This window comes from Podarcis filfolensis (assembly GCF_964270895.1).
Source record: "Podarcis filfolensis genome assembly, chromosome: 16".
Taxonomy (NCBI): Eukaryota; Metazoa; Chordata; class Lepidosauria; order Squamata; family Lacertidae; genus Podarcis; species Podarcis filfolensis.
In genome coordinates, this window is record NC_139620.1 from 22,503,005 (window position 1) to 22,528,972 (window position 25,968).

The 25,968-nt window shown below is 41.6% G+C and overlaps 1 protein-coding gene and 1 long non-coding RNA gene across 2 annotated transcripts in view; one reads left to right on the forward strand and one right to left on the reverse strand.

Moving 5' to 3' along the window:
* Positions 1-6,329: 6,329 nt before the first annotated feature.
* Positions 6,330-25,968, reverse strand: part of HORMAD2 (HORMA domain containing 2) — a 29,584-nt gene continuing 9,945 nt past the window's right edge. Inside the window, exons 8-13 of the mRNA XM_083590776.1 lie at positions 24,390-24,457; positions 21,795-21,952; positions 19,170-19,435; positions 18,441-18,537; positions 16,420-16,469; positions 6,330-7,769 (exon numbers count right to left, since the gene is read on the reverse strand). Coding sequence (XP_083446902.1) covers positions 7,662-7,769; positions 16,420-16,469; positions 18,441-18,537; positions 19,170-19,435; positions 21,795-21,952; positions 24,390-24,457 — 747 coding nt within the window. The 3' untranslated portion in view covers positions 6,330-7,661. The remainder of the gene's footprint in view (positions 7,770-16,419; positions 16,470-18,440; positions 18,538-19,169; positions 19,436-21,794; positions 21,953-24,389; positions 24,458-25,968) is intronic.
* LOC310751437 lies at positions 24,464-25,370 on the forward strand. The gene is made up of 2 exons (XR_014542497.1): positions 24,464-24,600; positions 25,072-25,370. It is a non-coding gene; the product is annotated as an uncharacterized lncRNA (long non-coding RNA).

The window sequence follows — 25,968 nt, forward strand, 5'->3', positions numbered from 1 at the left end:
GGGCAAAAAAACCTGACTAGCCCCCCCCCCCCCGTAGCTACGGCACTGGCTTATTTTTTTTCTTTCTTTACTTTGAAGATGACAGAAAATGGAAGATTGTCCCTTGCAGTTGGCAATTCCATTGTCTTCCTGGTGAGAAATTATGAGATCGGTGGGACAGGAAAATAAATACCTTCATTTTTAAAAAAAATTGCATAGCAATTAGTGACCAATATGCTGAGTTGTCGTTTCTGCTGTGCTCAAGAATTGTTGTTTTTAAAGCAATTTCCGATCAGTGGGGTAAACCATGCTGAGACCTGCAGTTACAGAAACATCTGAAAAAAAGAGAACATTCTGTGTTGCATGGGTAATATGGGGGTGGGGTTGCTTATGTTGTGTAACTGTAAAGGCTGTTGAAAGATGATCAGAAAGAAACCCAGCTTTTTAACTAGACTGTGCTCCTGCGCTTTTAACAGCAGCTTGGTGTGCGGACATTAGATATAATAACACTTGCATCTCCATGCCATGAGAGGTTTTCACTGCTGATTTCTGCACATCAAAGACAGTTAAAGGCAAATGATTGGGTCATGCCATTTTCTGCTCAGCTGGTCAGAAATGGCTCTGTAACTGGACATGCTTCTTAAAATGTGAAAAAAGCACAGATATTTAACTGGCACGCAGGAGGGAATGAGGCCCTTGGGCTTAAAAAGTCTTGTCCCCACCACTAAGGATGGTCAATTTAAGGGGCCGTTATAAGCCAATGTAGAAAAAGAAAAGCTTAATCTAATGTGTGGTACTGTATTTTAGTGATGTATGGAAGTGAGGGCTGGACCATAAAGAAGGCTGATCGTCGAAGAATTGATGCTTTTGAATTATGGTGCTGGAGGAGACTCTTGAGAGTCCCATGGACTGCAAGAAGATCAAACCTATCCATTCTGAAGGAAATCAGCCCTGAGTGCTCATTGGAAGGACAGATTGTGAAGCTGAGGCTCCAATACTTTGGCCACCTCATGAGAAGAGAAGACTCCCTGGAAAAGACCCTGATGTTGGGAAAGATTGAGGGCACAAGGAGAAGGGGCTGACAGAGGACAAGATGGTTGGACAGTGTTCTCAAAGCTACCAGCATGAGTTTGACCAAACTGTGGTAGGCAGTGGAAAACAGGAGTGCCTGGCATGCTCTGTTCCACGGAGTCACGAAAAGTCGGACATGACTAAACAACAACAAAATGGGTGGTATTTAACCAAATTTTACTCAAAAGTTGCTCCACTGAAATAACATGACAAAATTAGACCCATTAATTTCATTAGGTCTAATTTAAATAAAACTTAGCTGGCTATAGAATTATAGAATCCTAGAACTGTAAAGTTGGAAGGGACCCCAAGGGTCATCTAGGTTAACCCCCTGCAACGCAGGAATCTCAAATAAAGCATCCCTGACAGATGGCCATCCAACCTCTGCTTAAAAACCTTCAAGGAAGGAGAGCCCACCACCGCCTGAGGGAGGTGAACAGCTCTTACAGTCAAAAACTTATTCCTGATGTTTAATCAGAATCTCCTTTCATGTAACTTGAAGCCGTTGGTTCAGGTCCTAGCCTCCAGAGCAGGAGAAAACAAGCTTGCTCCATCTTCAGTGTGACAGCCCTTTAGATATTTGAAAATGGCTATCATATTTCCTCTCAGTCTCCTCTTCTCCAGGCCAAACATAGCAACTCCCTCAAATGTTCCTCATAAGGCTCAGCTTCCAGGCCTTTTATCATTTTGGTAGCCCTCCTCTGCACAGCTTGTCAATATATTTCTTAAATTGCGGCTCCCAGAACTCGACTCCAGGTGTGGTCTGACCAAAGCAGAATAGAGTGGTATTATTACTTCCCTATACTTCTATTGATGCAGCCTAGAATAGCATTAGGTTTTTTGCTGCTGCATCTCACTATTCACTCATGTTGACTACCACCCAATGCATTTATTAATGCTGCAGTCCTTGAGACATTTACTAGATGAACTGAAGTCAAGCAGTATTTTTCTCAGTAAAAACTTAGGATTGAATGAATGTGTTAAATTGTTTTAATAAAATAATAAAACTTGTTTTCAAAATTAGTGCCCAAAGCCTTCTTATTAATCAGCTACAACACTGGAATGTAGAAATGTACAGTGGTACCTCGGGTTAAGAACTTAATTTGTTCTGGAGGTCCGTTCTTAACCTGAGACTGTTCTTAACCTGAGGTACCACTTTAGCTAATGGGACCTCCAGCTGCCGCCGCACCGCCGGAGCATGATTTCTGTTCTCATCCTGAAGCAAAGTTCTTACCCTGAGGTACTATTTCTGGGTTAGCAGAGTCTGTAACCTGAAGCATCTGTAACCCGAGATACCACTGTATTGGCTATTTGGGTAGAATACTGCCTTCCTATTTTCACTTATATCTCCACAAGGAAAATAGTTGTTTGTTTGTTTGTTTGAAGCAAAAAATAAAAAATTATGGGAAGAGGACTCTTAGCAACCCTGAGGAACCTCACAACACTTACAACTATGGGGTTATTAGGAAAGTTTCCTTAATTTCCCTTTCAAAAAAATTCTTGTGGCCTCTTTTAAGGGTAAAGGTGCACAGTCATAAAGCACACCTATTTTCTGAAGACAATGAGATCATGGAAGACCTAGAAAAAATGAGTTGTCAAGTAGTGAATCACAGGCTTTCCCAAGGATGCCTGTTTAGATTGGGGTGGTGGGAACCAGGTGGGTGAAGTCACGGTAGGCCGGTCACATGCACCACCAAGGGAGTACAAAATAGGGCACACAGAGAGGGAGCAGAGAGGAGCACAAGGAGTCTTAAAAAAAAAACCTAAAACTTTGTGTGTCCAACATCTAATCTTGCCCCTTTCTCAAATTTACCTCTTTGTAAATCCACCAAAAAATAAAATAAAATAAAATAAAATAATAAAATAAGGATGAATGGCTTTTCTCAGGGCAGTGGAGGCTGTGTGTGCTGTGTCCTGTTGGTGTGATGGTGTTGGCATTTGCCCTTCTTCTGATAGGAAATGCTATTGTGGGAGGACGAAAATGAGAGGGGGAAATCAAGGAGGGTCAGTTGTGTGGGGGAGTGAAATGTCCCTATTTTCACCAGAGGAATGTTGGAAGGTATCTGAGATCCTGGCAAATTAATACGTGAGCAAAGTAGGGAATTTGGGCAAATGCCACTGATCAAGTATGGGATGAAAGAGTTCTTCCCTTTTTGCTTAAAAACCCTTTTACACAATGTGAAAAGCACGGGGGCCCTGCCTTCCTTACCAGAAGCAATAATAAAGTTTCATTTTTGCTTGTCGGCCCATTTTACATATCAGGAGGAAGCAGCGGTCTAACCAAAAGCAAAAGCTGTTGACCGCAGTGAGCAACATGTAACTCACTCAAAAGACTTCAGGGACAGAAGATAACAGTCATAGTTGCCTCCTGCCGCCCTGCTATCAAAACTTGAAATAGGTTTGAAGTTTAAGGAAGTGGCTTGCAGATGTTTTAACCTCTTTTGGTGTTTTTCCCGGCAAAGCCCCATCAAGGTGCTGCTTCTGCTTGAATCTATGCTACCTGGTTGCTTAGGGAAATTTGAAATATTTGTGAAGGAAGGTGTGAGGTTTCTGTGAAGTATTGCAGGAAAGGCATGTGTTCATAGGGGGAAGGTGACCGCAAAAGAGTTCCCCTTATTCACCAGTTTCCTGAAAAACCCTGCAGAAGTCATTAACTTGCATCACACAGAATCTTTCGAAGAGGTCATGCTTATTGCCCACTGAAATTTTCATGCTGGTGGCAGATCAAAAGGATGTTATGCGACTTTCTGGATTACTCACACTTTTACCAACATGTGTGTTATACAGCTTCTTGTCTTTTGTCCAAAGGGGAATAAACATGCCTCCCTATAATATGTAAATGTGTTAGTTGGTTGTTTGTTTGGTTGGTTGGTTAAGGGGCTTTTAAAAAACAACAACAGGTAAGCAACTTCGACCTCATCTTATCTTAGAATTACCGTATTTTTCACTCTATAAGACGCACCAGACCACAAGACGCACCTAGTTTTTGGAGGAAGAAAACAAGAAAAAAAATATTCTGAATCTCAGAAGCCAGAACAGCAAGAGGGATCACTACGCAGTGAAAGCAGCAATCCCTCTTGCTGTTCTGGCTTCTGGGATAGCTGTGCAGCATGCATTCACTCCATAAGACGCACACACATTTCCCCTTACTTTTTAGGAGGGAAAAAGTGAGTCTTATAGAGCAAAAAATATGGTATTTTATAAGCTTCTGCCAATTTATGTACTGTATGTGTGTTTATAGCTAAGGATGGGTGGCTACTGTAGAGTTGTGGAAGAGCAACCAAAATTATAAAGATAGAACAACTCCCCTCTGAGGAAAGGTTGCAGCATTTGGGATCGAATGTTGGACTATAAAAGGACTTTTCAATGCAGTACTTAGTTAAACTATGGAACTTGCTCTCTCAGGAAGCAGTGATGGCCACCAACTTGGATGGCTTCAAAATAAGATTAGAGGAATTCATGGAGCATAAGGCTATTAGTGGCTGTTAACCATGATGGCTATGCTTTGTCTCCACAGTCGGAGGCAGTATGCTTCTGAATACCAGTTGCTGGAAACCATAGGGGAGTGCTCTCATGCTCAGGTCCTGCTTGCAGGCTTTCCACAGGCATCATGTGAAGAAATACAGTTAATGCCAATTAACTGACTCCGCATTTGTGTGTAATGAGAGTGAGTGGAACATCACCATTCATCAGTGTATAAGCTTCTATCATGTTCCTCCTTCAGTGTCAAATGACAGAGGATTTTTGGAGATGTTAAACCTTTTCCCTTCAGTCGTTTTGCCACTTAAAGTACTGACAAGATAAAAGTATTCTGTGCCATGTTTAGTTTGGCCCAACATTTGGAGGGAAACCATAGCTCAGTGGTAGAGTACATGCTTTGCACGCAGAAGATTCCTGGTTCAGTCCCTGGCATCTCCACAGAGGACTAGAAAAAGGCTAATTGTGGAATGCCACTTTGCGTCTGCTGCTAGTGCTCTACAGAGTTCGGATTTCATGAATTCATTAGCTGCTGGGGGTTGATGGATTATATTTTGTGCCCCACAAAGGGGCCTCCTACAGCCTCCTACAAATTCCCCAAACCACCCACGCATTCCAGCTTCCTTTGTGAGCTTTTCTGGACTGCCGGATTACACAACCTGAAGTGTGGCCATATAAAAAGCTACATAAAAACACTGCTTGTTTCTGGAACCAACGAGGCAGATGATTTTGGGGAATAACAAATCAGTTGTGACGCCACCCTCAGAACATGTGCATAATTAGCCTCACTCTACATTTCACTTGAGTTATAAAGGAGAGATCTTCTTGCAATATGATTACTTCCAGGAAACATACTTTGTCTGCATCTGGTATGCGTTACAGATTTCATAAGGGCTGGTCCTCATATTTACCTTCTACTGTACCATGTGGCTTGACTCCCTTGCTTCAGTCACCCTGTAGGATCCTCAGTGGGGCATGTCTTAAGGTGCCTCCAGACAGGAAGCTCCTAGTGCTAGACAATCATTGCTCTTCTGCTGTAAGGAAATGCAACTGAGGTCTCATCCACACTTCTAGGCACAGGTCTGAGAGGATTTTCTTTTGTCCTGCTGCTTTCCCGGGAAAATCTGCTGTTTACCACTGAATTAGAACAAAGTCAATCCACAAAAAAACTTGATTGATGTTTGCTCTGATTCAGTGGTATACGGCTGGTTTTCCCAGGGAAAGAAGCAGAACAAAAACAAACAAACAAACCTAGAAGTCATGGACCAAACAAAAGTGTAGATGAACCCTGACTTCCCATATTTCAGGGATATAGTGGCTTTTTTGTGGTTTATTCATCCTGCTGTTTTTCATCCACAGGATGGATAGAGGTGTGTATGTAGGACAGGCACAATTCACGTGAACAGCCATTTCCCCCACTTTTAAAATCTAGCCTTTTCATCAATGATTTAATTTGCATTAAAGCACATGTTTATTCAAGTACAATTGTGCTATTACTTTCAGAGCTAGTAAAAAATGTTTTGAAATGGAAAGTTCTCTCAAACTATGTAAAGGAATGCAAAATGACATGACACCAAACACAAGTATTGTTTATGATAACACTGGCCAGAATCTTGTAAAGAACACATTGGAAGATGTTGAAAACCTAATTAAATGGGCCTTCTAAGGAAACTCTTGGAACAACCAAATACTGTAAAACTAACAGCTGTGCTTAAGGAGAAAAAGAGAGGAAGTTATTAATGGTTGGAGTTTGGTAGCTAAGAAGGAATTGGGGAACTTGGGACAAGAAATAAACAAGTTAGTTACATTTTGAAACTGCCAATTATTTATTTATTTATCTATTTACAATACATTCATTTTCTTTCTAATATTAGTATAGAAATCATTTATATGCACGCACACACACACAGTTTCATGCTGCATTATATTTAGCATATATAGATTAATATAGTTGGGGTATAAAGAATATTCAAAAAGGAAGGAATTAATATAAATGTTTTTAAATATTATGAAGTGTTTTAGGATGACTGGAAAAAATTAAGAAGTGCTAAAATTAATGGTGAAGAAAAATGATTATTTTTTTTAATCAGTTTTATAATCACCCCTATAACTGTATTTCAGTTAAGCACTATTGTATGCATATGTTCATTTTAAAAAGAAATATAGATGGAAAAGAATTCTAGCACTAAATAGAATACAAATTTAAATGGTGTAAAGTGGCAATAGATTCCCCGGCACATATCATAACTAGAACTGTTAAACTGACAGAAGTGCTAAAGTAGTCTATACTTGCAGGGACGGCATTGCTCTTCAATTCTTTTAAAAAGCATCAGATATTCTGCGGTCTGATGTAGATTCCCCATAAAATATGAACCAAGTGTTGCAATTCTACACTATGAGCTTTGTGATGAAGCACTTTGGGGCAGTGTCACTTAATGGAGAGGAAATGGGGCTGTTGTCTGAAGAGCCCTGCTCTCTGGGAAAAGGTGTAGTATGTGACAATTTGGCCTGGGGTGAGCCACGGAATGAGAGATGAGACTTTTTATGTGGACAGAAGGCAGATAAATACCTGAATATTTGTAAATTAACAGACTATGGAGTGTGAGTGCAAATTTCCAGTACTCTCATCTACAAAGAATAAATAGGATCTTATGGTGACTGTCCCCAAAACCTTCAACTGCTTGGGGAAGTGGAAGCAGACAATGAAGCAACTACTGTATATCCTGCTAGCTTGAGCTACAACTTGCATTTTCAGAGTGTAGCATCTTAAATGATAATTAATAACCAAGTGACAGATACAAGCTCAATAGAAATGACTGGAAAGGAAAGAATGGGGGATGTTTCTATCAGTGTGGCAAAAACAACAACTCCAAACACCCCCAAACTGTATAGAATCTATGTAGGTTCATTCTAGCTTAGCTATACAGCATCAAAGTAACTACACCCTATACATTTATATATGCAGGTCTATTCCACACAGGGTTTAAAACAGGAAACTAGATATAGCCTCTTCAAAATATAGATATGTTCTGTGCATGGAGAGTTCACTAAAGCAGGTAAAAGATTAGAAGACACAGTAAACAGGAAGGATGCCTACTAGCACATTATAGTCAAAGCAAAGCAGTCCATGGCAGTCATAGATGCTGAGCTGCAAGAATGGAGTTGACTGGCATGCTGACCTTCCTCTTCTTCCCTGGGCCACTTGCTTCCTCCTGGCTAAAAGCACTGTCCAGTCTCAATTTCTGCAAGAGTAATGGGAAAGAAGATTGGTTCTTCAGTATATCTTGTAATTCTAGGCACATCTGCCTCTCTAGAGGTATTCTAGACAGTATTTCAAACTGTGTATTATTCACTAAACTTTCCATCAACTTAAACTTTTCCCCATCAACTTGTCTGCTAAGGAATACTTGCAAGACGATTGATGGAACTGTAACATATTGCAGAATATTCCATAGCATGTTTTAGGGAATGAGTTCCCAAATTGTAATCCACGGACCATCAGCAAGCTTCATTCAGTTGGTCTGCAGCGTATCTGCATCAACTATTAATATTGATTTTAAAATGTATTTTCATTCCTCCTGTCATTTCTTATGGTGTTACAGACTGAATTCTATGCAGTGCAAATTGTAATACAATAAAATACAATATAAGAAATATAAGAAGCAAGAGAAATACAATTAAAAATCATACAGGACATTACAATTGCTGCAACAGGAGAGAGAAAAACCATTAAGCGGTCTGTCTAGCTAGGTCTTGGTTGAGACTGTGACCTGGAAGAACATACTCAGCATCCACCTGCAACTGTACATTGAAGGGGAAGATATCTAGTGGAAGCGAGAAGCAAGCCTACTTCTCATGGAATCTTGTCAGACATTATGCATCTTTTCTTTGTGCTTGAGGAGAAATTCGATTCAGTTTGCTTTTAAAAGGAAGCTTACCTAATTTGCACTATCAGAAACAATACAGCAACTGAAACAAACCACCCTTTGAAATTTGTATGTCTTTGAATTTTGCAGTGCAGCTCTCCGGCCAAGCAATGTGTACAAAAATCCATATATTGGGAGAAAGTGTGCATATAAATGAATATTAGTGGAAATAACAAATACAAATCTACATGCTGGGAAATTGCTTTGCAAAATTGTGTATATTGGGAAAAATTGTGTATAAAATGTGTTTATTAGGAGCAATTTGCACTAAATTGCTGATTAATGTTCATGAGGATTAAAACAAAAATCACAAACTGATGTAGAAATATGGAGAACCAAATTTAAGAATGGAAAAATGAGGAATTGGGAGAAACCAAAATTGTCATATTCACCCGCAGTATACAGTTTGAGTGCCACAGCTTTAGAAGACTGTAGCCTTTTGAATGTGCTGCAATATCAAACAATGGCAAGTACACACAGTCACATCCAACTACCCTAATCAACATTCATGGCCCAAGGCCAACAGTCCATTTTCTGAATCTTCTTTAATTGTATTCATACATCAGATTGTGCCACAAAATATCCTTGTGTCCCAGGCTTAGCTTATTTGTTTTCAGTGAAAAAGCATTTTGTTACAGGTCTTTTAATTGTATCTAGGTAGTGGGAAGGTTCAGAGCAGAGGGACTAGAGCATCCTTCATCAACCTAGTGCCGTCCAGATGTTATGGTTTTACAGCTTTCATCCTTGTTCCATCATGAGGCCATGTTCTATGTTCTACTACCAAGCGAATGCTGTAACCATGGCTTCTAAGTGACACAACAGCATAGGAGCCAAGTCCTAGGGGCTGAGGGTTCTTTGCCCCCCAATAAAATATTTGACACCCCCCCCCAAGTTGATGGGCATTGCCATGCAAATAGTGTGTGTGTCGTGTCATGTGATCGATTATGCAGGATGGGGCTTACCAGTCCCCGCAACATTTTATTCAACTTGGCACCCCTGCACCACAGCACTATTTCATTGCAATTGGCTGCCCTTCCATTTTTCTGACCCTGAGGAAAGTTCCCTTCTCCACAGAATTACTTAACGATGGTGATGATTAATCATAATCATAAATGTAAAAACAAACATTTACGGTAATCTGTATAAATTATTTTTGGGCACAGAATAGCGATAGAGAAACTGTGACGCTTAAGTTGCTGTTTGTTTTCAACTCTCATCAGCCCCAGACAGCATGGCCAATGTATAGGGGTTGTGGAAGTTGTAATCTAACAACAACTAATGGGCCAGAGGTTCCATGTTCCATGCATGGAAATGCAGAAATTTCATTGACTATTTTTTAGACATCCACAGATTGCACACAGCTCAAGGTACAGTATATAAAACTTTACACAGCCAGATCTCACAGTGCACCTCTTTACCCTGTACATAGTGGCAGAATTGCAACCACAAGGATCGCGTTTCCTTTGCAGAAATGCTGCTTTTGAGGGCTCAAATGCTTTCTTCTAGCTGGTCTATAAATATTATTCTACCTTAAACAAAAATAAACTATTTTTATAGAAGGGAGGAAACCTCAAATTGTTAGAAAGCAACCATTTCCAACCTAGGCTTAAGAGTAAATGCAGGAGTTGCTAGATAGAAGAACTTTTCCCACAGTTTTCTGTTACTTCTGTTAATGCAGTGATCTCCTCATCCCCACATCATCAAAAAGGATAAGTCCAGCCTTTGCACAGGGGACTGTCTTCATTGAAGACTGGAGAAGTTAAGTACACAGGATTAAGCTGACTTCCCCACCACAGCCACTATCAAATGGCTGGGAATTTAAAATGCATGAGTAGGGACTTCCGCTGTGCCTCATGCAGGGCTGGCCTGAGACCAAGACATTTTGATGCCTAAGGCAAAAACAGCTACATTCCCCTACCCCATGCACAGACACTAATTGAAGTAGCTGACAGCACAAGTAAGTTCAAATGTAGAAGTTCTATTGAAGTGAATGGGAGAGACATTGGTACAAACATGCCTTGTTGCAAAACTGAAGACATGTTTTGGGGCACAGATAAGTCAGTTTTTAAAGAAAAATCATTGTCTTGTGAATTAAGGTTTAATTTTAAGCTCTTCCTATGCAAAGGATTTAGTTCAAATTAGAAATGGTCTGATGCTGGGATAGCTCAGTCGGAAGAGCATGAGACTATTAATCTCGGAGCTGTGGGTTCAAGCCCCACATTAAGCAAAAAGATTCCTACATTGGAGGCGATTGGACTAGATGACCTTGTTGTACATTCCAACTCTACACTTCTATGATTCTAGGAACATTTCGGCTCAAGTTCTTTTGGTGATTTGGGAAGGGGTGGGGAGGAGAACTCCCCTGAAGTTTTGGGGGTGGGAAATGTTTATAAGAATTTGGAAAGGGACTGGTTTGCCTTCATTTATCAGGAAAGGTGGCTAAGTGGAGTAGGGAGTTTTTCTCTAAAAAAAACAAAAAAAAAACCCCCAAATTTTATGACAACTGTAAGTCACATGAGTGCTCTTTGCATCTTCCCTGCTGCATTTCCAGGTCCAACTGGAACAACAATGTGTAGTTCCCAACTCAACCTCACAACTTGAAAATTCTTATTTTCATTACCACAACCTCCTCAAATTATGAAGTCTCTCCCCCCCCCCAAAAAAAACCTAGGCAATATTAACAAGAATCCAGTTCAGCTCTCAGGTGGATGCTCATAAGCAAACGGGGCTCTCAGGCCTATCGCAGCTGCCTCCCCAGTCTCAGCTTCATCAGAATATCACTCTTCTCTTCTTGGCCTGTCTCCCATCCCATGATGGTACAGGTGGTTGAAGGATGGAGTAAACCTAAGGCTTTTCCATGCCTTTTAGTTAGGTGGTAAGTAATCCAACTGATTCCTAATTTGCTCCCTCTAGTTCTTCTCCCATTACAGATTGCCTCAAAGGTCACTGCAACTGAGGAGAGGGTGTGGCAAGGAGTGAGGCTAGAGGCTGAACTTCAAGATTAGATGATGTAAGGGATGAATGTGGTTGGTGGATATTTGGATATATATATCGTTTTATTTATTGTATCCTTCTTTTGTATTAATATGTTGTTCACTGTTGTGGAAGCCTTTGGGCCAAAAAGCAGTACAGTATATAAATAAACCGTAGCAAATAAATCATAATGTTGGGAGAATGCCCATTTAATTAGGCCCCATAATTTAATCAGGAGCACCAAATATAAACAAACAGCCAGGTTAACTAATTGACTAGCACAAGAGTCCAAACTAGTAATAATTCCTGCCTCTCCTACAACTTCTCAAATTCATACTCCTCCATCATCTCCCAAGACCGATGGATGCCAACAACAAGATGAGGGAAAAGGAAACAGGGTTATGCCAGGGGAAACTTATGGTAGACATGAATCTATTCATTCAAATATGTCATTTTTTGTAATGTTTGAGGCCCAAGACCAGGATCTTCCATAGTTTTTTTTTAAAAAGCCTATATATACCTCTAGTTTTTACCAAATATGGTAAGGGAAACTATGAAAAGCAAGTGAATACTAAAGCCACCCCTTTCTGTGAAATTCTTTCCATACTAGTATTTCCACTGTCATTTGAATGTGTGTGTATATCATTAGAAAAGTGACTTTGCAAGAAAGGCATTTTCATCTTTTTTAAGATCTGTTCCCTAGATAGCCCCTGTCTCAGGCAAACATCCTTTCTGCCCTTCCCTGGAATCACAACAGTGGAAAAGTTTCTGCTCCACCCTGTTGCTTCTTTGGAGCTTTCTTTGTCCTAGGAAAAGCAGTCCTTCTTCTGCAATGTTAAGGATGGAGGTATGTCTGAGAGTTCCTGCCGAAGGGGAGAGAGCTGCTTTTAGGGAAAGTCTGTCTGCCCCAATACTTCTTTAGTCACACTTTTAACATGCTGTGTGGAGAATGGATGGCTAGATGGGGAAGAACCAGTTGGTGGCTGGAGGGGGTGTGGGTTGGAACTGCCACATTTTCCTAGCAACAGCACTTGTTTGAGTGATCAGCAAAAGTGATACCACTACAATGGGTGTGCCAGCTGGATGGCAGACACTATAAGAGCCAGGCTAAATGGAAGAGATTTAGAAATAAAATACATTTAGGTCACCCAGAGCAACTTAATAATCCATTCCATTCTAACAATTTTCATAGGGGTAGTCTGTTACTAGATCTACTCATGTATCTGTACACGCATATGTGAAACCGTGGGGCTCGTTACTGGAGATGCTTGTATGCCACAGATGTTATTGAAATGGACACTATTATTTTAAAAATACCGGCTGAAATCCTGCTTATTTAAGGGAGTTAGCGAAGACCAACGAATGTAAGAAAAGGTCCTGCTTACAAGCATCTGGCTGGGCACTATGAGAACAGAATTCTAGGTTAGATGGGCCATTAGCCAGCTCCAGCAGACAGTCTCTTTTTATGTTCTTAATCTAAATGAATATGTGTTTATTTACAAAAAAATGGCAGACATAAGTAAAATGGCTTTGCAGCTAAAAGTGACAAAACATAAAGATAAAATAGCAGGGAGGTTAGTGAATACAATCTACTGAGGTTACCCAAATCTATATTGCCTGGATCATTAGCTTAAAAGTTCTTATTAGAAATAGAGAGATACAATAAGATATGCCATTATGGAATATGAGTAGGTATTCAGAAACCCAGACAAGCTATTGGGAAACTGAAATCCACCAGGAAGGGGGAAATTTCACATGCAAATGATGTGGGTTCAGATCTGACATGAACTGATCTGTGTCTGAACTGAGGGAGATCAGTGGAATAAAAGAAGGTAGAGAGAAGTGAGAGGGTACATGCAATAGTTTTAATGGAATTGACAAGCTGCATTACAGCTAATGTGTGCAACAGCATCCCAGCCCCTTTCTGGAATGAGTGTTTAGAGCAGAGAACTGGCAAAGGTGGGTGGGTTGATTAACATTTTCTTTGTTCACCATTTCATAATTCCTCCCTCAAAGCTCCTTTCCTTAGCATAGGGTTCCAAACACACATTATCCTTGCAAATGCACACTTTGAATCTCATAGGAGAGGAAGTTATTTGGGCAGGAAATGGGTGAGATTTAGAGTAAAGAAATGGTGGACACAGAAAGGATTAAGCAGCCTTCCCTTCTATTTCTAAATTTCCCCTTTGGAACGGACTTTAACTTTTTAAAAGTTAAACACACTTACATCCCACTTACATCCCACAGGGATGGGAAATCTGTGGCTCTCCTGTTGTCTCCCATCTGCTCCAGCCAAAGTTGCCAATATATAGGAATAGTCTGAGATGGTGCGATCAACACATGGAGGACCACAGGTTCCCATCTCTCTATTGGTTAGCTCTTGAGCCAAGTAAAGATAAAGGTAAAGGGACCCCTGACCATTAGGTCCAGTCGTAGCCGACTCTGGGGTTGCGGCACTCATCTCACTTTATTGGCCGAAGGAGCCGGTGTACAGAAGAAGAAGAAGAAGAGTTTGGATTTGATATCCCGCCTTTCACTCCCCTTCAGGAGTCTCAAAGCGGCTAACATTCTCCTTTCCTTTCCTCCCCCACAACAAACACTCTGTGACGTGAGTGGGGCTGAGAGACTTTAAAGAAGTGTGACTGGCCCAAGGTCACCCAGCAGCTGCATGTGGAGGAGCGGAGACGTAAACCCGGTTCCCCAGATTACGAGACTACCGCTCTTAACCACTACACCACACTGGCTCTCAAGTGCAGCTTCCGGGTCATGTGGCCAGCATGACTAAGCCGCTTCTGGCGAACCAGAGCAGTGCACGGAAACACCGTTTACCTTCCCGCCGGAGCTTACTTGCACTTTGACGTGCTTTCAAACTGCTAGGTTGGCAGGAGCAGGCACCGAGCAACAGGAGCTCACCCCATCGTGGGAATTCGAACCGCCGACCTTCTGATCAGCAAGCCCTAGGCTCTGTGGTTTGTCCCACAGCGCCACCAGCGTCCCTCTTGAGCCAAGTACTTCAGCTTAATTTGGCTGTATTCCGGGGTGCAAGTAAAGAAGAGTCAGCTACAAAATGAGATCACCCTAATACATTCTTTGATCTCTCTTGCCTACATTTTACTGCACTTTCTTACCACAATGTTATATTCAAATTTTTGTAGTCTGGTTTTCTTTGTGAGCCCGATTCCACTAAAGTATGTGCTAATCATTTATTTGGCTTGCCTACTTCCTAGTGAGACAATGGGAAGGGAAAGTCCCTGTGGTATGTGGAACAGAATGAATGAATCATTCACAAAGTAATGGCATTTTGAGATCAGCGTACTGCTTTTGTCTAGCAACCTGGTGTTCTTTTCCCCTGAAGTAGTCCACATGATCTTGCCTGTAGTCAGGAGAGTCTCTGAAAAATGGGAGTCCATTTTCCCATTGATAAAATTGCCAATGAAAATGGTTATTTATTTATGCTAGAAATTAATTACTGTGGTGACAAAAAGTAGAGGGAAGAATGTGCCCACATCTATTCCTTGACAGTAGAGTGCCCAGTACTAACGTGTTCTACTTTAATACAAGCCATCAAATTTAAATCTGCAGCATGCATGAATCATGCCATTTTAATGAGGGCCACTATCCACAGTGTGTGTTCAATGAGTCAGCACTTTCAGACTGCTGAGTAAAGGAAGTGCAAAACTGTATCCTTCCTATTTTTTCATACAAGAGACAAGGGCTGACGTGAACAAGCCCTAAACTTACTCAATGATTACTTCAGACAAAATGTCATGTCATCATTTCAAAATATACCACATACACTGAGTCAGTAGCCTCATGGGTCAAAGTTTGGACACCATTACAGGGCACCAAACTTTCAGTTATTTAATATATTACAGTATGTATATTTTTGTCCTGTGCTGCCACTGAGACTTTCTGCCTCAAGCACTGAAATGTTTTGGGCTGACACAGGGTTAACGAGCATTTTTTACTCTATGAAGCCAAACCCTCTAGCAGTACCCTTGTCCTCCTCAGCTTTCTTTTTAAAAACATTGCAAGATGTTCATAGAAGCACTGAAGTATATTTTCCCTTACATAGGTTTCTATTATCACCTTCATCTGGCTATGCATTACTGTGTGTTGTACATTGCAAACAGTTAAAATAATTTTAAAAGAAACCTTTTAATGGATTGCAAAATCATTGGCTTAATAATTTATATAGCACTTTTGTGGTGTTCAAAGTCTGCACACACTTATTTCAGAAATCTTTTCCTGTAAGACAGGCCAGTCTTACCACTCTAATCTTGCAGGCAGGCGGCTGAGGCTGCAATCCTAAGAGGTGTGTGTGTGTGCAAAATCCAAAGACAGTTCTACAGTCATTTGATTTCATCAACCATTATCAAGAAGTTCCAAAACCATGGCACATTTGTAATCCAGAGATTACGAATTCCCCCCTCCTCAATCTAACTTGAATACTAAAGGATTTTACATCTTGACAGAACCAACACAACTACTGCTGTTTTAAGGAAAGTCAGCATTGATTCCAAGCATCCCCTAAAAGCTGAAAACAAGCATTAAGTTCTCATCTAATGTTGGCACCATCATGTGGCACTAGGGATTGGTTAGAGGTGTGGCCTAATGCTAGAAGATCTAGCTGTTTCAGATAAATCACAATTTGGGGTTTTTGCTTTTTAGGTGGTATTGCGTTGTGCACTATTGCAAAATATTTTCCAGACTTCCGGGACTCCTACTGGAAATGCAGATACATTGGCTTTAGGTGGTGTCAGCGAAGACAGTAAGCCACATTCTCCAGCTTCAGGTGTCACTTCAGGGTGCAGGGATAGTTGAAGGGAAAAATTGATTTCACATGGTGCATGAAGACTTATTGAAGTGTTGGTCCAAGCTAGGGGTAGAGGAACATTTGCATACCACTTCAGGCAGAAAAATGCTTTGAACTGGCACTGGTAGTCAGAGAAGCAGCTATTGTTAATCATGTTTACAATGTAGTGATGCTCACCTGATGAGATGCTTTTTCTGCCCCTTTTACACCAGTCTTTCTAGATGTTTCTGAAATATAAACATTATGCTGTTTCAGGTAGATATCTTTTAAAAAATACTCTATTATTTAAATATATACCTTTTAAAAAAGATTTTGATAAACACAAATTTATAATACAGACAAATCACTGAATACAAAGGAGCTAAATCAGGAAAATTAAAATGCATCTCTTTTAATGTAAAATATTAGTTGGACACCAGATCAGTCATAAGAACATAATCCCTACTGCATAAGACCAAAGGCCTATCTCTATCTATGTGTCCTACAGTAGCTAAATAAGTATCTATGGGAAGTCCCCGAGAAGTATTCTCCCACTATTCTTCCTAGTGATTGGTATTTAGATCCATGGTACTTCTGATCCTGTAGTATAGCTATCACAACCAGAAGCCACTGGTAGTCTTAACCTCCAGCAGTATAATCCTAATAGAGGCAAACACTGGGACAGGCATAAAATTGTAATGCAACAGACGCACAACTTATGAGGGGGTTACGTTCCAGGGATACCGCATTAAGTTAAAATCCCATATACAGTGGTACCTCGGGTTACATACGCTTCAGGTTACATACGCTTCAGGTTACAGACTCCACTAACCCAGAAATATTACCTCTGGTTAAGAACTTTGCTTTAGGATGAGAACAGAAATTGGGCTCCGGCAGCGCAGCAGCAGCAGGAGGCCCCATTAGCTAAAGTGGTGCTTCAGGTTAAGAACAGTTTCAGGTTAAGAATGGACCTCTGGAACGAATTAAGTACTTAACCCGAGGTACCACTGTAGTCAAAACACATTGAGTGCAACTGCGGGTGAGACTGCCAAAGTCGTTTTCCCCAGACGCTCTCCCCCTTTCTTCCAACTTTTTTTTGCTTATGAACTCACTGCCACCAGATAAGGGGGCAGGGAGATTATTTCTACAAGGTTACCCCATTATTATTCAGCCTGGATAACCTCCCTGGTGTCTCCTTGAAGCCTTTCAAGGTACTGTAGGCTAAGGCTTCCAGGTATGAGGGTGTTTAACATAAGCTAAGACCACACAGGGAAGCGGGTGGCGCTATGGGTTAAACCACAGAGCCTAGGGCTTGCCGATCAGAAGGTCAGCGGTTCGAATCCCTGCGATGGGGTGAGCTCCCGTTGCTTGGTCCCTGCTCCAGCCAACCTAGCAGTTCGAAAGCACATCAAAGTGCAAGTAGATAAATAGGTACCGCTCTGGCAGCAAGGTAAACAGTGTTTCCGTGCACTGCTCTGGTTCGCCATGCTGGCTACATGACCCGGAAGCTGTACGCCGGCTCCCTCGACCAATAAAGCGAGATGAGCACCACAACCCCAGAGTTGTCCGCGACTGGACCTAATGGGCAGGGGTCCCTTTACCTTTAAGACCACACAAGCTAATGAAACAAGTGAGGAGTTTAAAATAGATAAATAGATAAAAATGCCACCCACTTTCCCTAGACTTAACCAGTTTTCACCTCAGCAGACTCTCAAGAGGAATCTTTATCTTGAGTAGCAGCCCTTTCTTATTTGCTTGCCTTTGTCCCAGACTTTGACAGTTTCTCATTGCACTGAGTTCCATCTTAAACTAAACAGCTCCTAGCTAGCTACCTGCAGAGATAGACTCCCGGCTATCACAAGCCCCAGAAAGAACCCTTGGTAATACCAGAAAGCACTATTTCAAGGGGGGGGCACTTCACTTGGCAAGCATCAGACTGGGCCTTTCTGCGGTGGCCCCATCCCTATGAAATGCTCTTCTCTGTGACATACGCCTAGTTCATTGCTGACTATAAACAGGCCTTAAGTGCCTGGCTATTTCTGATGTTTATAATTGCTATTAACTGATTGCTGGTCTCATATTTGATAGTTAACATTTTAACCATTACTAGTATTTTTATTTTTGTTTATTTTTTATAGCTTTATATTCTATAAATTACTTTGAGAAGGTTATCACTGTTAAAGGTGGCACAAAAATATTTCAAATGAATAAAGAAATACCTGCTCCCTTTTGATTAAAAAAAACACTGTTTTTGCCTTCTGAATCTGCATTCCCTTCATGCATCCTGTTTTTCTCCATGCCATCAACTTGCAGGTTCTGTAATACAATTTACAAGCACAGGGATTCTTTTTCATTCAGTTCAGTACAGGGAAGAGTTATCTGCATGTTCATGACTAACTCTGCTAATTAGTTAATTATTTCGCAAACAATATGTGATTTTGAGTTATTATTCCACTGATTAAATTTGGAACTTCCTATGTTCCTTTCTATACAACCCTGGTGGTTTGTTGTTGCTGGGGGGTTTGGGGGTTTTTTAAAACCATATCAAACATCTGGATGTGCCCTTAGAAATAACTTCTTGAGCATAAGGACTGTTCAGCAGTCTACCATCCTGCCTGTGAAACAACCTGCCCTGAAGAAAGACTGAACAGATATTGTGCAGTGGATGCTTTAATAATAGGATGCTTTCTTTCAGCAGCATGGTCAAACACAACCACCATTCAATCCCTTTTAAATCTAGAATTTTAAGTAGTAGTAATAGTAATAGTAATAATAATTTTATTATTTATACTCCACCCATCTGGCTGGGTTTCCCCAGCAACTCTGGGCAGCTTACAGCACATAAAAAATTGTAAAACATCAGACATTAAAAATTTCCCAATACAGGGCTGCCCCCCTACTACAACACATACACACAATGGATTCAGGAAAATGATATTGTATATAACCTCTTCCTTTACTTTAGTGCTGCCTTCCTCTTCTTCCTCATCACAGTCTAGCCCCTGATGGGAGATCTCAGTGGAACCATTCTCCTCAACCAGATTGCTCTCCAGCAACCCCATCCGTTTGCTATCTGTTGTTACTCTCACTTTCATAATGTGGAACCCAGTGGAGACTGACCCGACTTTGAGGTTCACTGGTTCACCATCAAAAAGCAGGCAATCAGAGATGTTGCCTTCCTTAAAGCCAGGGGGTTGGTAATCATTGGGTGTGACTGCAAAGGAAAGACATATGAAATCCTGTGCTGCACAGCCTGAAGCAAAAGGCAAATGCAGGCCCCAGAGCAAGAAGCTAGGCTAGGCAGCTGAAGAAAATCGAAAAAACAACAACCATGGTTAGTTCATTAGCTATTGTGCTCCATGTTATTTTGTGCATCTCTTGTTTATTTATTATTTATGTCAAAGAATTAAATACCACTTGATTTTTTTAAAAAAGCCCTGTAAAGTGGTTTATGAAGAGAATAAAACAATGAAATTATCAAAATTAATTATTTGTTCCAACATTTATTTATTTATAGCATTTTAACACCGCTTTTCAGTCAAAAGAAGTTCCCAGAATGGCTTCCATAAGAATCAGAGAATTGTTAACTTGGAATGAACTCAAAGGGTCACCTAGTGAGTCCAACTTCTTACTATGCTGGAATCTCAATTAAAGCATCCCATCCAACCTCTGCTTTAAAACCTTCAAGGAAGGAGAGCCCACTACCTCCTGAGGGAGGTGAACAGCTCTTACTGTCAGAAAGTTATTCCTGATGTTTAGTTGGAATCTCCTTTCTTGTAACTTGAACCCGTTAGTTCAGGTCCTAGCCTCCAGAGCAGGAGAAAACAAGCTTGCTTCCTCTTCCATGTGACAGCATTTTAGATATTTGAAACCAGCCATTTGAACCCATTTGGTTTTGTCACCTACCTCGTAGCAAACTGTCACAACTTTGTAGGGTTAGGCAGTTAGGCATTGGAGTATTAGGTTGAAGGTGAGGAGAGGTAGTGGCCATCACCTACCCCTCCTAATTCAAGGGTATTCCGTTAAAGAAATCCGAGGTGCGTGGTCTCTGTCCAGCGCCTCAGATGGGGGTCTAGGGCCATGGCACGACCCCTAGCGGTGACCCCGGGGGAGTACCTAGTTGATGTGCATCAGCAGGGCTTCCCCCAACTGGTGGTTAACCCTTCCAAGACTTCCTGCAGATGGGCAGGAGTCAGATATAGTCATTTCGTTTCCAATGCCTAAGCCAATACCACTCACATTCTGTAACCAATAAAGTTGTGGCCTTTTTTGCCCATTAATCTAAAATACTGGTTTCATGTGTCTTTATTCCAACATCCCGGAAGGTATTGGGACCTTGCCACACAATCTCCTTTTTTTCTCATTTGAACCTGTTGGTTCAGGCCCTAGCCTCCAGAGCAGGAGAAAACAAGCTTGCTTCCTCTTCCATGTGACAGCATTTTTTATATTTGAAGATGGCTATCATATTTCCTCTCAGTCTCCTCTTATCCAGGCCAAACATAGCGACTCCCTCAACTGTTCCTCATAAGGCTCTGCTTCCAGACCTTTTATCATCTTAGTAGTCCTCCACTGCACGTGTTCCATCATGTCAGTATTTTTTCTTAAATTGTGGTTCTCTAGAGGTGCTCTGACCAAGACAGAATAGAGCAGGACTATTACTTCTCTTAATTGGGATACTATACTCTGTTGATGCAGCCTAGAATAGCATTAGGTTTCTTTGCAGCTGCATAACACTGTTGACTCAGGTTTGTTGTCTACGAAGACCACTAGATCTTTTTCACATGTACTACTGTCAAGCCAGGGACGCGGGTGGCACTGTGGGTTAAACCACAGAACCTTGGACTTGCCGATCAGAAGGTCGGCATTTCAAATCCCTGCGACGGGGTGAGCTCCCGTTGCTCGGTCCCTGCTCCTGCCAACCTAGCAGTTCGAAAGCACGTTCGCCAGAAGCGGCTTAGTCATGCTGGCCACATGACCCAGAAGCTGTACGCTGGCTCCCTCGACCAATAAAGCGAGATGAGCGCCGTAACCCCAGAGTCGGCCACGACTGGACCCAATGGTCAGGGGTCCCTTTACCTTTACCGTCAAGCCAGGTGTCTCCCATCTTATGTCTGTGCAGCTGTTTGTTCAACCTAAAACCTTACATTTGTCATTATTGAAATTCATTTTATTAGTTCTGGCCCACTTCTCCAATCTGTTAAGGTCATCTTGAATCCTGATTCTGTCTTCTGAGGTATTGGCTACCCTTCCCAGTTTGTTTGGATGAGCATAACCACAATACCTTCATCCAAGTCACTCATAAAGATCTTAAACAAGAACAGAACCCTGTGGACAGAACCCTGTGGTCCCCCACTTGTCACATTTTTCTATGATGACAAGGAACCACTTAGGTATGTAGCTGTTCTCACACGATCCCTCCATTCCTTCCCACTGCCCACCTTGACAACCAATTTGCCTCCAAGCTGCAAACTCTGACATACATTTTGATAGCAGTTCCCCAATTTCCTTGTTTGTGTGCTAGTCCTGGGAATTAAATTAAGGGAAGCAAAGAAAGGTGGAATCTCATCACCTACCGTCATTGTAGTAGAACAGTTTCATGGTCAATGTAATGTCATTAGGCAGCGGTCCAAGATTCTGCATTAAGACATACAGTTTGCGGATCAACAAGATGCTGGCTTGCTTAATTTCCTCACTGGTCCCTCCATTTGTAAAGTTCCCTTGAGTGTCACCACTGAAACAATAAAGAAGTCAAAGTCTGCTCCAAATCATATGGCTCAACATTAAGGCATAAAACAAACTTTAAAAGTAGATACACTCAACAGGTACCAAGAAACAGTTTACTGAATCAAGGAGCTGAAGTTCAATATAATCCTATAAAACAAGCTACTGGACCAGAAAATAGATGTGCAGGATCAGATGCAAGGCACACTACTTTCTATGCAATACCAGCGCAATGCATAGCTGTGTACTGACAACATGGGAAGCTGACATGTGCTATGTCAAACTACTGATCCCATTGGCAGGAGTCTTTCCCAAACCTTTGGGTCTTTTGCATGGAAAGCATGTGCTCTGCTACTGAACTTTGGTCCTTCCCCCAACCTATGAGCCAACCCTAGGAGTTTGAACCCACAGGAGCATGAGTCAGTCACAAGATGATGTGCCATTGACAGTCATGGACAGTTCTGCTCTCATGAATAACTGCTCGTGTGAACACTAGTTGCATGAGCAGTGTGACATGAAAGCCTTTAACACACACAAGATTGCAAATCTGATTGCATCTGTTGGAATTTTTTTAACAATGTGTCTGTTTCATGGAATCAGAGCAATGATCTTACATGAGTTCACAGTACTGTAATCATATAATTTCACGTGATAAATTATTTGTGGGAGCGAGCAACCTATGGAACATTAGAACTGACTCAGAAGTGTTCTTTGTCATTATACCTTCCCTAAATGAGTGGAAGACACATGGAAAGAGGGCCAAGGACAGAACAAGAGGTATGTGCCATCTGAAGACACTTCAGCTATCACAGATCTACTTACAACAAAGCAACCTGAAACATGTGCAGTGATATGCTGCTGCAGCCTCTTCTGCTAAGATTGCAGATTCAGTTGCCAGACTTAGGATAACATTGTATACACCAACGCAAGCCAGTGTGTATGTGTTGGCTATAGCATCTAACCATTCTACAGGATTTGAACATCAATCTCACAGCGCCAGTAGAAGCCAAAATAGCAAAATTATTTTCAGTCACAAAAGCAACCACTGATGCCCCACTGGCAAATATAGAACACCTACTGACACATTTTACAGTAAGGATATAAAAGGGCTGCAGAGTCTTTTCACCACTATAATCAAGATAAATAGGAAAGACAGATTTGCAGTGGGCTACTGCCTAGAATTACAAAATTTGTCATTAACACATGAATTGACACTATGACTGTGGAAAGGGCACAGCTCCAAAATTAAAAATGGTTATGAATACTCATTTGTTCAGCATTTGTATCTACGAATCCTATCTAAGAAATAAGGAAGCAATTTCAGAAACCATCAGATTGCCACTGGAGAGTATGTGCTCATCCTTCTAAGAAAGATTTAATTAAAGCAAGCTGAACAGGTTTATTTCAGCACCTCTAAATCTGTAACCCAGATCTTGACATCTAGCTCCAGTTCACACAGCGAGAAGACTAGGTGCAAAGTGAGTGGTGAGATATTCAAGAGGATAATTGAAAGTGCCAAATCACATTAACATTTTTTTTTCACCATGGAGGTATATCATGAGTACCTTGTGAAGCGGCTTATCAAAGAAAATCTGAATTCTAAGTTGTACAGGGTATTTTAACTAGATGGTATATGATGTTGTGGAACTGTTTACAAACTACAGTTCCACATGATTTGTGCCACCTGCTGGCAGTGGTGGGGAAAGCACCATCTGACAGGAAAGTGTGCAATTTGGAGTCCAATTACCGTAATACATCTCAGTTCATCTGTCAAATCAGAAGATGGCCTGAGGGCCTGAGGCCACTCACTATTGTCTCTGTCTGATACTGATCTTGCCCTGAAGCAAGTCCAACTGTATTTAATATGATTTATTCCTTAGGAGGTAGAAACATGATTGCACCCTTAGTACTGTAAAGAGAAATCTTATAGTTATCTAATTCACAGGCTTGTTGTAGGAGACATGCAAAGTAGTTTGCATGTGAAAAGGCACTACACAGTAAATAAATAAATAAAACAAAAGTCTGTCTGCATAAGAGCAGTTTTCTCAAATTAAACACTTCAAGGCAGGGATAGGGAACCAAATGCAGCCCTCCAGGCCTCTGTCCAGCCCTCAGGACTCTCCTCAGACTATCCCCTTCACTGCCCCTCCTCTAGAGCTTTTGCCTGGTTCTGATGTGTCCTTGAATAATACCTCTTGCTTACCTGGATAGAGGATGGAGAGAAGTGTAGAAACCTCTGACTGCTGGATAGCCTTCTGTAAAAAAACATAGACCCTGCTCCTTTTAGGTTCTGGCACTAACTATGCCTCAGGGCTGGCATGTGGCCCCTGGAAGGTTTCCCATGAAGGAGTGTTGCTCACAAACTGAAAAGGGTTTCCCATCCCAGTTTTAAGGCAAGCATCTCTCTCAAGGTATTTGCCCGAGAAATTAAATGATGAAGTGTTTACCTATCGAAGTCCATCTGAGGTCCATTCCTTGAATACTTGAACTTAAACCGGTAGAATTCTGTCATGTGCTGGAGATTGAAAAGCAAAGAGCAAGACCGATTGTAACTTGCTACTGTAACAAATAGACTTCTGACCATCATGGGATGTTCTAGCCATATAATAATTCCCACATGAGATCTCAGAAAGTGTTTTCCATCTCCTTAGATCAGGGGTCTGCAACCTTTAAGACAAAAAGAGCCACTTGGACCCGTTTCCGAAGAAAAAAAAACTGGGAGCCGCAAAACTCGTCATTATAAAAATAATTTTTTTGTCACTTTTTTATTATTTCTTTGTTTGACCCCTCAGAATTACTCCTCATAGAAATAAACGTTAAATTAACAAGTTACCTTTTTGTGTGTGTGTGTTCTTCACTCCCCTTCAAAACAGTGACCAGCGTACATGCCCCTTACAATGTAGCGGGCGGGCGGGCGGGAAGGCGACGTCAGGACAGTGCGTGACTAACGCACGCACCGCCCCCATGCGACGTCACAGCCAGTACAGCGCCCGCCACAGTGGGGAGTGTCGGGGCGCACAATGCGCCTCCTCCCCTTGCTAGTATCCGCCCCGGAGCCGCGGCAAAGGTGTAAAAGAGCCACATGCGGCTCCGGAGCCGCGGGTTGCCGACCCCTGCCTTAGATTAAAGCACATGAGCTATCTGTTGACATTTTATTCCCTTCTTCAAGTTGATTGCTTTGTCCTTAGATATCATTACTGTGTTGTATTAAGGACAGTCCCACACTTGATGCCATTACACAGAAAACTTTATGTTGGTCCTATAAAATGTTATTTTATCCATACATAGACCATTTATTACATTACTTTGGCTCTAATTAGCTGGAACATTTAGTACTCCATGTACAATGGTGCCAGCCTAACTCATCTGTCATGCTAAGAAAAAATGTGTATGGAAAAAATAAACAGCTGAAGGAGGGCAAAAAAAAATAATGAAATGGTTTGCTTGTTCTGAAATACAGTGGTACCTCGGGTTGCAGACTCTTCAGGTTACAGATGCTTCAGGTTACAGACTCCACTAACCCAGAAATAGTACCTCGGGTTAAGAACTTTGCTTCAGGATGAGAAGAAGAAATCATGCTCCGGCGGTGCGGTGGCAGCTGGAGGCCCCATTAGCTAAAGTGGTACCTCAGGTTAAGAACAGTTTCAGGTTAAGAACGGACCTCCAGAAACGAATTAAGTTCTTAAGTAGAGGTAACACTGTAAGCATAAATGAGTTCACTAACTCAGAGTGGGAGATGCTGTGATTATACTCAAATGAAAAGAAGGTAAAGGGACCCCTGATCATTAGGTTCAGTCGTGGACTCTGGGGTTGTGGCGCTTATCTCGCTTTACTGGCTGAGGGAGCCGGTGTACAGCTTCCGGGTCATGTGGCCAGCATGACAAAGCCACTTCTGGCAAACCAGAGCAGCGCACGGAAACGCCGTTTACCTTCCCGCCGGAGCAGTACCTATTTATCTGCTTGCACTGTGTGCTTTTGAACTGCTAGGTTGGCAGGAGCAGGGACCGAGCAACTGGAGCTCACCCC